This window comes from Phasianus colchicus, chromosome 9, assembly GCF_987193195.1.
Source record: "Phasianus colchicus chromosome 9, bPhaCol1.hap1.1, whole genome shotgun sequence".
NCBI lineage: Eukaryota > Metazoa > Chordata > Aves > Galliformes > Phasianidae > Phasianus > Phasianus colchicus.
In genome coordinates, this window is record NC_143444.1 from 8,502,775 (window position 1) to 8,515,328 (window position 12,554).

The following is a 12,554-nucleotide window of genomic DNA, read 5'->3' on the forward strand; positions in this document are numbered from 1 at the left end:
GTTCACATGGAGTCTTTCTGCTGGGTGCTCTTTGCCACAAAAAGCTACCAGCACTGAAGTAGACTGATTTCAAATTTCATAATGCAGGAGTTGAAAACTAGTCAACAGTATGGCCAGCAGTCCATAGTTGCTCTACTGCCCACCTCTCTGCATTCAGGACTGTTAGAAGATAATAGAGGTACGCAACAGCATGGAAAAAGGGAGCCCTGACAAACAAAGGTAGAAACTCTTTTCCTGGAGTGAGTACAGCGCTCACGAAAAGAGGACACCAGGCTAGAGTCAAAGGTTATCTGTTTTCAGAATATGGTGCCTATTCAAATAAAGCCCGTGCTAAATCCCTGTGGTCTGCTCTTCCTTGATTTTCAGAGAGCTGGTCAACATCTTGAACAGCTGGCCCCAAATCCCTGAGGATTCACAGCACATTCCTGCTTCTTATGTGAACTTCTAGCATTTGCAATATGGAGAACGTGGGTTCCAGCACTTGGCCAATGGACAAAGATGCAAGCTATTCATTGTGACAGCTTTCCATCTGAGAAACATTGCTTGGCTTTCATTACAAGTATTTGGGGAAAACAATGTGAGCTGGAAAAAAACCACAACCAAAACACCACACCTTAAAAATACCTTAAGCATACGGCCCTTAGATCACAGAGCTGTAGCTATATCTTTGTTTTTTACTTCTGCACAAAGGACAGTAATTCACTCTACATCATAAAGGAAATAAGATGGTACAGTGGGCCTGGATTCAAAGCTGTAAAAAAAAAAATACTGAACAGGAAATCTGTCTGAAAACTGGGGAGTGGGGAAGCTCATTAGACCAAAGTCTAAAGATCTGATTATGGTTAAATATCCTTTGAATAAACTAAAAAAAAAAAAAATAAAAATAAAAATTTAATGGCAGTAAGGGAAAGCAAAAAACAGAAGACAAGAAAACTGAGCCATTAATAATTTCATCAGCTCTTGATAATACTGTCTGAAGTGAACAGAGTAAAACCTTCTTGAGTAAACTGACATTTATTTCACAAGCATCAAGAACAGATGTCCAGGACCAGAGGAAAGGCAAACTTCATTTGCTGTGGAATCCCACTGTTGACTCCAGGCTTTCAGTTGAGCCATACAACCTGTCCAGCCTTAGGTGTACAGCTACACTCAGCTAACTGCTTGGTGTTAAGACTCAGCACACGACACAAAGCCAAAGCTTTTCTAAATTATCAACAGATTTTTTTTTTTTTTGACAAAAGCAGTATCTTGCTTCTACCAGCAAAAAGCCAAGACTTCCCAGAACATACTATGCTAAAGCAACACATCTGTTTCGCTTCATCAATAGCAGAGTCCAGCCAAACTGTATTAAACAAATCATCACTAGTGTAACATTTCCATAATTTCTGTGACAATTACTTTACTATAGTAAGCACATCTCCCCTAAGGCATATAAGGCATCTGATTTTCTACAGTGTTATTTCAATCACACTACATAGAGCTTATTGATGAGTGAAAGCAGCATTTGTCTCCCTGAGAAGAAATTACTATCAAATCTCTTCTCCATCATTTACTTTCTGAATTCCATTATCAGAAGAACTAACCCTGTCAGCATGTATGGAACAAGACAGCAAACTTAAGATTCTCTCATTGTGGATTTAACACTGATAAGAAATTTCAAGAATCCTAGAGACTATGCCTGTTTAGACACTTCAGAAGGCACTGGCAGTGTAAGAACAGCACGCAGCTGAACATCACAGTGTTCATAGGCTACTTTATCACATAATAGAAGCTACATTGCAGAATGTCTTTCAAGACCTGAGGGTTTTGAGAACTTACTGATTCACATATTCCCTACTTGCCGTCTAGGATGAGTTGCCTTTATAGCCTGTGATTTTTTTGGTACTGGAAAATGGAGTGCTACCAGCCCATAACATAGCCAAGGAAGCAATCAAGCAGTGGTACTCCATCTTCCAGAAAACAGGCTGTTATTGTGCTTCCTGTGCCCCACACAGGCACAGTGTTAGTTACAGCTTATGCAACTTATAACACAACAACTAAGTGATAAAGCTGAAAAGACCTTCACAGAAAGGTAGTTCTCCTAATATGCCAATGAACCTTGCTACCAAGTAATCTACTACCATACACTCAGTACGTGCATCTTCTCTCCCATCCCCCAAATCAGCAGAATCAGATCATTTTCTCCTTTTATTCTTCCTCAAGGCCTGCGAGAAGCCTGCTTCTTACAAGTTCAGAGTGGCTCTTCCCATTTATTATCCATTTATTATTATTGCACTTCTCAATTTTTCCTCATGCAGCAGCATGAAATTATCTCTTCCAAGGAAGAAAGGAAAAAACAACTGAGTAGATTTTACTCTGAAGTTCATATTGAATGTGAAGCTGTGTCTTAAACTACTTATTCTTCTGAATTCCATAAAATAAAGCTTGCTGAATAATACTACTAACACAGTAATATCTACTAACTGAAAAATTAGTCCCATATTGCAAAGCTTCCCTCAACAAACACAAAAGCCCCTAAGACACCTGGAAACTACACTGGCCCTAAGGAGAGGAAAGAAAAAAAAAGGTGTTGGAAACATTGATAAATGTTCAGCTTCATCCAATGGATAAACTCTTTCTACCATTTCCCTTGGAGAGGTCTCTGGAAGTGACTGATCCTGGTAATACTCCTCAGAAATAAGTATTAATGCATCTTATTTTCAATCTTGCTTTTAATGAATGTTAACTGCCACTGATTAGCGAGGCACAATTGCCATCCTATATCTCTATGAAGTAAAGCAGAGAGACAAAAAGAATTCCAATACAGAGAGTGTTATGTCATTTTACTTCTTACTTCAGAAGATTATTAAACCTTACAGAGAACAAGCTGCAATGTACATAATTCCACAGAGGAATAAACTAAGTAGCTTACAGCAAAAGCATTAACCTAGTCCAATATTTTGATATTACTCTTGACTCACAGTCAAGATCTCTTTGTAAGACTTAATTTCACAGCAGCTGCTCTACATACAAAAGGTGTATATTCTACATAATTCTAAAAGACTTAAATGCCAGAATTTCTTCTCGTCAATAGAAGTTGATTGGATTAAACAGCCCAGGACTTTTAACAATGAAATGCAACTTTCACATAAAATCTACGTCACTAAGGTAAAAGCATTGGGAAGAATGCCATGAGAAATGTAAAAGCTTCTAGAGACAGAGATACTCGGAAGTGGACTATATTTACTACATATTATTGTCTCTTACTATAAAGCAATAGTGCTTTAATTCTAAGTTCAATATTCTTAGTTTTCCTCTCAAGTTATCAGTTTAAAATAAAACAGCTGTCCCAAAGGTTTCTTCTGATCAATGGATAATTAGACAAACTAAGCCATGAAGCTCAAATGAAACCTACCGTAGAGTTGAGACAATATTAAAAAGTTCACTGTTATACTGCCTGATACCCCAGCAGAAAACAGCCAGCTTTAGAACTGCCTCCCATGTTTTCTTTTTGCAAAACAAAACAAAACAAAAAACTGGCATCAAGCATTGTAGAAAAAGCTGAATAAAAGCTGCTGGGTAACAGGAGCCATTTGTTTGGAGAACTATGACTTCTGAAAGCTTGACATGCTTACGCACTGTGATTAATTTTATTTTTATTTAAGTTAAAAAAGCATTTCTTGAAAGTGTACACAGTGTATAGTTAACTGTTATGAATTTTCTAAGTATATATGTGCTTTCTGGAAGTTTGGTACACCACCTTGAATAATGATTGTTAAATTCAGCTTTTACTTATGTGATTGCACATGGAAAACATATTCAGTTTGTAAGTATGAACATGTTGCTATCCAGTTATTATTTGAAAGTTACATCACGTAGAAATGCTCTTGAAAGACAGATGAGAAAAATCAGACCTACCGCTATAATGTCGAGAGTGTTGTCACAAACTTTGCGTATCTCAGCATTTTTATCATGCATCAGGTCTATAAGATATGCTGGAGCCTCTGGAAAGAAACTGTTAAGGATAAAAGCTAGGTTTTCTTTGCACAGTCCTATCTTCCTCCAATTACAAATTTCTTTAAGAACCACGGTGGGGAATTTTCTATCACATGTGAATTTCAGCAGCCTTCTCCCTTACCACCTTTTTTTTTTTTTTTTCCATCACCTTTTAAGATATGCCAATAATCTTCAAAATTTATGAAGAACTAAGTACTCTTACCAAAAAATCTGCTACAAGGAAATCTGTATATCTATCTGTACATCTATGCCTTTTGGTCTAACACGTTAGTTCATCTCCATGGAATGGTTTAATATTACAAGAACATTACTTTTGTAATCTTCCAGGAGTTCTACTGTCTAAAAAGTTTCCAGTGTACTTGGCTCAAAGAGAGGTCTATAGTGCAAATGAAAGTATCATTATTAGTTCAATTTGAATGAGAAGCATTACTTGAATCTTAGCGCTGTATTAAAATCTAGACTCTCAGGAGTCAAAACAGGAGAATGACATCCCAAACAGCTTTTCAGATATTCCTCAGGGCTCAACAGAAGTAAGGATGTTAAGAGGTAACCCTTATGTTGTTAGCAAAATAATCATTAACCTGCTGTCCCATTCAACCTACTCTGGTTCAGTACAACTTCACATTCATCTAATGCCCACAGAGATAGCCTCTTTCCACAGCTTTTGGGTCACCTGAATAAGGTCAACATAAACATCAGAAATGATTGAAAAAATAAGAAACGACTGAAGAGGAAATAGAAGTTCTGTATCAAAAGTTGATATGCCAAACATAACATTTTAATCAAGAAAGTGAACGAAAAATGGCAGGCATTATTTATGGCATCTAGTTTGATGTGAGAAAACACACTATTAAGGTAATTCGGTTTACTTCACTTCAGGCTATGCAGCATATAAACATAATAGACAAACTTCTTGGGCTGCACCATATTTAATTAAGTTATTCCACAGACTATCATTAACAAGTCAAAGAATAATTCAGATTGGACAGGAAACAAAGACTCATCTAGCCCAATGTCACCCACCCCCTCCCATTTCAAAGCAAACCAAATCTGAATCTGTACTATTCATCTTGCACTCCACTCGACATTTTTCCTTCAGCTGAAATAAACCATTTGCAAAGACTTCTAAAACCAAGAAATTTATGGGCCAAATAACAGCAATAGCAAATTAACAACAGTAATTCTGTATGTTTGATCATTAAAAAGATACGAGTTTCCTTGATAATGACATCTCTGGTGGCTTGGTGGAAGACCATCTGATAGAAAACATAAATGATCTGGCAGACAAACTCATCATCTTCCTGCTGAGCTGCGAGGGAGAAAAGAATATATATCATTTAAGATCTCACATTTAGATGCTCTTGATGCTTAGAGAAAGCCCAGCTCTTACACCATCAGCTAGACTGTTCAGTGGTATGCACGGAAGTCTAACTCCTGACAATAGAATAGAAGAGTGTTTCCTTCCCTGTTGCAGTCAAGTAGAAAAATCAGACTGCAACACCAACTCTGAATGTATAATAAAAACCTCAAATCTATTATACCACTAGTTCAGTATTTCCTTATCAGTATTAGAGTAATCGCTCCTCCTTTCATATACAAGAACCATAGCCTTATCTCACAAGAAAAGAGGAATAGAGCATCTAGTTACAACACAGCTATAGCAGCTAAATGTCTATGAAAGACAAGGCAAAATACCATTTAAAAGCTCAATGAGGGCAGGAATGATTCCAGATTTGGCTAGCAGAGCAGCGCAAGAGTCGTCCATAGAAACAGTTCCAATCATTATCACCACTTCTAAAACAAGGTCATCTTCTGCAGAACCTGGAAGTCAAAAGACACAAAGCACTGCCTCTTAGAAATTTTTCATCTTCTGTCAGTTGGATTTTTATTTGTAGATACAATTCTGCTTTTCAGTGTTACATTTCCCCAAACCACCCCAAGTTAGAGGTAGACAGACTCTACTCTGAAAGAACAACATGTAAACACTCCCCCAGAGACACCACTTTGAAAGACTAACCAACCTTTGTACAGACCTGGTTTCAGTTTATCCTTGAGGTATGGAACAAGTTTGTACTCTTTCAGCACAAGCTCCCAATCCAGATCTGGTAGGGTCAAGTTTGCAAGTGTTCCCAAGCATTCAATCACAAATTCTTCCTCTTCATCATTTGATATTTGAGCTGCCAAATCACCAACATAATCCTAACGAAAACACATCAGAAGGATAACAAGCATTAAAGGCAAACAATCTAGGTTTCTGAAGGATTCACAACTCAGTCAAATCAAAACTAGTTCTCAAACACTAGAGACTCTTCCCCTGAAACTAAAGCTAATATGGCAGTTTCACTTGCAGTTCAAAAATGACTCAAGATTTCAGTATTCCTCCTCAGTCTTTCACTTTTAAGGGGTATGAATAATTTATTCATATGTTCTAGAAGAAGCTACTACTGTATACACTGAAAGTTTCAGAAAGATTTAAGAGAATGAAGAAAGTGAATACCATACTTTGTTGGTGACAGCAATGATGTCACCTTCCTTAAAGATTTTGAAAAATGGCTACAAGGTTTTCAAATACAGGAGAGTCAAGAATTTTATTTACTATCCATACTGTTTTTAGACAATTTGATATTTAATTCTTACTTTAATTGTACATTTAATTTACACATTTAGGATGTTATGTCGTTCCCCCCCCCCCCTTTTTTTTTTTTTATAGCATCTAGAATATCAACACAAACCAATTAACCAAGTGAAGAAAAAAAGCTTCTATTTTGCCTACTAGCTATAAAAGCAGAGATACAGGATAACTTAATTGTTATGCACACTAGCAATTGTTTTTGTTCTGCTTGTTCATTTTGGAACAGCTTAAGATCTGTTTGTTTTCTCTATAGTGAGAAATCCTCCTAAAATAAAATATAAATACTCACCAACCCATGACACCTGTAAAGGAAAACTACAGCAGTCAGGCTTTTCCAGCAGGAAGAATCAGAGATCACAGGCAACAGACAGTACTTACAATAAACAGGTTTTTAGTAGGCCCATCGTGTTGTGAAATATTCCTGATCATCTTCATTAACAATGGGTCCTTAAATTTCAACGCTCTCTTCATGAGCATTTTCAAACCATTTCCTGAAAAGAAAATCACTTAGGAAGCCCTTCAAATTCAAGTCAGAAATATACTGGCCAAAAGGAAAAGAAAAGCAAAATAGCTTTAAAATTCAAAAGGAAAAAAGTGAAGAATCTGGACAGGAACTATTTCTTTTCCCAAGATGAAAAGATAGAACCTGCTCTGCACAAGTTCCATAGCTTCTCTAAAACAACAAACAGTTTGTAGTGGTGAGACATCTGACTTTCTGTCAGAAAAATAAGTACTTCAGGTGTGCTCAGTCACTTATTCAGATCAAGAGAGGTTCTAGATCCAAATAATTATCCTATTATGTGTGGAGATGCAGCACAACTGTTGGTACCAGCTCAGGAATCATTCTCTTCACCCTAAAATATGTCATTACTGTTTTAGGAGACTATCTACCAGACATGTAACATGGGAATATACATACAGACACACAGATCTGATAGCACAGAGCAAGCTGCACTATCACAATCACATTTCCAAAAGATCACTTTGCCTGAAACTGTTATTGGCTCAAATTCTGTTTTTACATCTTTGATATAAAATTGGATCTCCCTTACCCTTCTTTTACAGAGCTACACAGAAAACTTTAAAGTGCTGTCCATAAAATCAATTGATTGCATTTTTCCCTTTTAACATCTAAAAACATATTACAGTAGTTCATAGTGAAAATTCTGAGCACAAATGAAAAATTAGAGCTACTAAATAGCAGTTTGCCACTCTATAAATAAATATATATAAATAGCAGTGTGCCACTCTAAGCTGGGTAGAGAGCTACTACTCTAAGCTGCTAAAATGCAAATAATGGAACTTAAGGAGCAATTTAGAGAGCCACTAAACAAAATGCAGACATCCGTACCACTGAACAATATACTAGAATGCCAGAGATACACAACTAGAAAAAAAAAAAGAACAGAAAGATGCAATTGAACATCACTGTGCTACTAACTGTGTACATGTAGGTGAAACCCCAGTTAGCTGAAGGTGGATTGTAGGTATCAGGCTGAACAAAACCTTGATCTTTTCATACAACCATAATTTCCTAAAGTAATACTTATTTTATAGAATTGCATGAGAGATGTGGGCACAAGTGGCTACTCAGTGCCATCAAAACCAACACCGAGGAGGACATAGTCATATATTTGCAATCTCACCATAAGCAGGTGCATATATTTGTTTTAAATACACACATATATAAACACATATACAGAAATAAGTATTCGAGTTGTTTATATTATCAGAATCTTTTCATCCCCCCCAAAACAGTAAAATCTCAGTATGTTCACCTTCACAGATAAGTTGCACATTTCTTTTGTTAGCAGCAAGGTTAATACAGAAAGAAATAAGCTCCAGGTCAACTCTCTCATCAGGACACTCAAAGAGCATTTTCATCAGCTGCCAAGAAACACAAACACATTTAAGTCATTAATTTTTCCAAAGCAAAGAGCACTGTTATGTCAACTGTCATATTTTTAAGAACTCAACGTTTCCATAGGCACGGTAAAGTTACAGAAGCCAAAGGCACGGGATGTCTGCTTCTGTGATCTGGGGATAACAGTTCTTACAGAGTGCCAAAGATGGCAGTCACTCATCACCCTGTAACCAATTCAAGTTATTTTATTGCTACCACCGAATTCTTTGGTTTTCTGATATTTAAACTTGTGAGTGAATAATTTTTATTTATTTTAACATTCAGGTAGATATAATACAAAATACAAGTTAATTCCCCAGAAAATACCACCTGGATGTTTAATAAAATCATGATTCCGTAAACCGATCAATTAATTGCAGAATGATCTACTGCTATTTTGCTTTCAGATTACTCTGCCTGTAGGCAAATTAGCTGCATTCTGTCTGCAGCAACGCACTTTACCTCTGCAGCTTTCACTGCTATAGCAGAACACTGCTGTCTACCAAAAACTTCTCATTAACAATCATGGTGTAATTTTTTGATAATAGGAGGCAACAACCTGAGTTGATAAAAATAGATAATCGCCTACAACCCCGTTCAGACTGAAATTCCCAGATTCCTCAGGCACATAACCTTTACATTACTGTTATACACCCATCTGGTGCCTGTATAGTCCATTACATCTCAAGCTATCTCATCTGATTTTGTTCCATAAGAATGTTTTCTTTGAAATGGCACACTGAATACGTGAGCGTGACTCAAATACATCTGTCTCACTTCTTTGTTTCCAGTTGCAGCAGACAAGTTGCACTGCTTCCCCAACATGGGGCTGCAGGACATCACCCTATTTGCTACTACAGCCTGCTCTGTTATAAGACATGGCAAGTTTGCAATGCACAGCAGTGTGATGACAACACTGAGATTACTGCAAGTAGAAACAACTGAAGCTAAAGATAAGTGGGACAGAAAATACAATATATTGAGCTCAACTTATCTCAAATAGGCATGGAAAGGAAAAGGCTGCAAGTAAACATTACATATTTGTGTGCTTGCCCCCTGGTGGCAAGACAGTTTGTAATACATTAAACACTAAAAAAAGTGAGTAAACAACTCATGTAGAGGGGAAAACTATAAAATTGGGAACAACAGGATTGCAGGAATTTTACTTTGAAATACTTTAATATCATAGGTTTACCTCTTACCAGATAGCATGCTGTCATCCCAAACAGACCCCAAATAAAGCCATATATATTTATGTTTCAACAACTACAAATCCCTTTTTCCTGGGACTTTCATGTACTGATTTAAAAGCCATCACTGATTTCTTCCTCCGTCTCTTAAAAGAAGTTGACTCAGATTTCCCCAGGTTCTTTTAAGAACTTATAAAGCCTCTACTTTATTAAATTTGTAAGCCTGACAGTCACACAAGAATGAATTAACTGGAGAAGAAAGTTGCCACTTAACAAGTGGAACACGAGTATTCCAAAATCACCCCCTGCGACTATTCTGTTACCAAACCTTTAAAAAGAGATTTTTTAAAACCCTTCAAGTAATTTGAAGGGAAACATTCTCATTACGTATACAATACAAAATCTGTGGAAATCAGATGTTTAACAAGAAGGAATTATACTGTTAATTACTGAGCTACTTCTCCATAAAAAGGAAAAATATATCCAGTTTCAATTAAAGTCGTTCAAATTTTAAAATAATAGTTTAGTACGAGCTCCATGTTTCCCATTATGTCTTCATTTAATTTGATTGCTTCTTGTGCCACTTCAAAAGGAAGAATAATTGCTGCCAAATAGGAAATATTAAAATTAAATTTGTTCTGCTTTTACTATGTCCATTGTCATCTTTTACTGATTTAACAGGAAGGCAGTAAAAAGACTGCAGCATGTGCAATGAAGAGGCAGTAGTGTTCAATCAGACAAGTCCCATATTGAGTATCAGATACCACAGACCAGGACTGAAATCACTGTGTCTAGACTCTCTGGCACCTGCCTTCACTTATTTACCAGTGACCAGAGGCCAACCCCCACAGCTCTCTGCTCACATACACCTCTGTCCAACCCCCTCCCCGAGCCCAGCTCAAACATCTTTGAATGATTATGCCAGAACTGCATGCCTCAGGAATCTTTTCTGACCGGCTACTCCCTAACTCTGCTGTTTGAAGTGATGCTCTGGTTTCTGAACTTCAGCAGATAATGGCGGACAGGAGCAAAGGGTGCTGTCAAGAGAGGACGTTTACCAGCATTAAGCTGAAAAGAAGCTTACAGATCAAAGAGGGGCCAAACAGGACAACCGTGGTGGAAAACATGTGGGTTGCTGCAGAGAACCTTGCGCACCGCTCTGCGGTACAATATTAAATATCACCATGACATCACTGCCTAACCATGCCCTTTGATTGGCCAGGTTATTACCAATAAATGCTTTTATAAGCATCTGGATGGCATTTGCACCTATTTAAACAAAACACGCATTGCTGAGGTCTAAACAAGAATGAACTGTTAATACTTGCTTTTAACTGTTACTAGAATAGCACCCACTAACTCCTACAATCCGCATGGATGTTTACCTGGGACAGCACATGCAAGCCTGTTAGGCACCTCACACGTACAGAATGACAACAAGGGATGGATTTCCCAATTGCTTTCCACAACAGCTAAACATTTGGTATTGAGTATTTGCCCACAGAAAGGCATATGCTGTTACTGAAAAGAGAATTCAGTTTTCCAGCATAGAATCAGATGACGAGAGCTTTTGAAAAGATTGTTTTCTTCTCTTGATGCCATACTAATCTCCCCTTGTTTCTACTGCTTGTTTTTGTTAATATTTGTCCTAATTTTCAACTTTCACCAGTAAAAAAGTGTGACTGTCCAGCTGGTCCTTTCTGAACAGTCTGCAGATGTGATCTGTGCATAATTACATCAAGCACTAAGGAATCAATAGCAACAGAAATCTTTCAAATTTTGTAGCTTTATCCAAAGTCTAATTAAGTCTGTGAGCTTGTTCCCTGTTCCACTCGGCTCTGAATAACGCCCTGCAAGCACTACTTTGAGCAGCCACTGCCAATCAGGACAATGAGGTTCACTAAAGCATATGATATCACTGAAGTTTCCAGAGCTCTTTACATTCGAAACTGGGAATCTAAGATGCAAGCCAAGATTTCCTGCAAGCATGAAATAAGCAAACATTGAAACACAGCACGTGAATTCATTTGGCAGGTGATCATTCAGAAAAAAATAAAAATGGGTCCTTTGTATCATGCAGATGTCAGAGCAAAGGGGCAGAAAAAGAAATCAGGATGTTTGCAAGAGGATTTGGCAACGTACACTAGCTATTCCCACCACTTACCCTTTTCTCCAAAATCATCCTCTATTTGGAAAAATACCACAATTCTTGTCATGAAATGATGACCAGAAACATCCTGAAAATTTGCCATGGCAACTTCCTATTCTAGATGCATTTGATGTTAAAAGCATGTTTGACAGGAAAAAAGATATTGTGGTGTAATTCTGCAAAGGCTACTAGAGAGCTTTCTACATTTATGTAACACAAGCTTTCTCAACTCCAAACCTCACCAGGACTGGGAAAGAGGCTGGTAAGAGAGGATTCAGTATTTAAAAACAACCAGCAAACGAAACACCACAACCCAAGACCAAAAGAAACACACAGAAAAATCCCTCCCAAAAACATGAAATTATGCCTGCGCGTGGGTGAGGGAATATTGCTAAAGAGAAAAAGTTATGAAAAAAACTCTAATCTGACAGATAGCTTGTTGTACATGTTTGCAGTTGGAAAGGAGTTGTCATGTGGCGACGTAACATTGCTTGGCAGTTTTCCAGTTCATATCCTGTAATACTGAAGACACTGAAATTTTGATACCCAATGGGATCAGAAAAGAATGCCTTCTAAAAAAGGAAATACTTTCTATGGGGTTCCCTGTGGATTTACTGTGTACAATTTCTCATTTCTTTCAAGCATCTCCAATCTTTCCTAGAAATTCATCAGGTCACATGTATT

At 37.3% G+C, this 12,554-nt stretch overlaps 1 protein-coding gene and 1 long non-coding RNA gene across 7 annotated transcripts in view; one reads left to right on the forward strand and one right to left on the reverse strand.

Moving 5' to 3' along the window:
• LOC116230483 (uncharacterized) overlaps positions 1-12,554 on the forward strand; it is a 47,550-nt gene that overhangs the window by 29,916 nt on the left and 5,080 nt on the right. The window contains exon 4 of one of the 3 annotated variants that reach the window (XR_016469105.1): positions 367-3,890. The exons of the other annotated variants lie outside the window; for them this stretch is intronic. This is a non-coding gene — a long non-coding RNA (uncharacterized LOC116230483). Of the gene's footprint in view, positions 1-366; positions 3,891-12,554 lie in introns of those variants that run through there. 3 annotated transcript variants of the gene reach the window in all.
• KIFAP3 (kinesin associated protein 3) overlaps positions 1-12,554 on the reverse strand; it is a 65,664-nt gene that overhangs the window by 27,672 nt on the left and 25,438 nt on the right. For 2 of the 4 annotated variants that reach the window (XM_031595664.2, XM_031595662.2), the window contains exons 12-17: positions 8,407-8,515; positions 7,007-7,119; positions 6,030-6,195; positions 5,692-5,817; positions 5,207-5,305; positions 3,898-3,983 (exon numbers count right to left, since the gene is read on the reverse strand). In XM_031595664.2, coding sequence (XP_031451524.2) covers positions 3,898-3,983; positions 5,207-5,305; positions 5,692-5,817; positions 6,030-6,195; positions 7,007-7,119; positions 8,407-8,515 — 699 coding nt within the window. Of the gene's footprint in view, positions 1-3,897; positions 3,984-5,206; positions 5,306-5,691; positions 5,818-6,017; positions 6,196-7,006; positions 7,120-8,406; positions 8,516-12,554 lie in introns of all 4 variants that reach the window. The other 2 variants (XM_031595663.2, XM_031595660.2) reach the window with 1 other exon arrangement.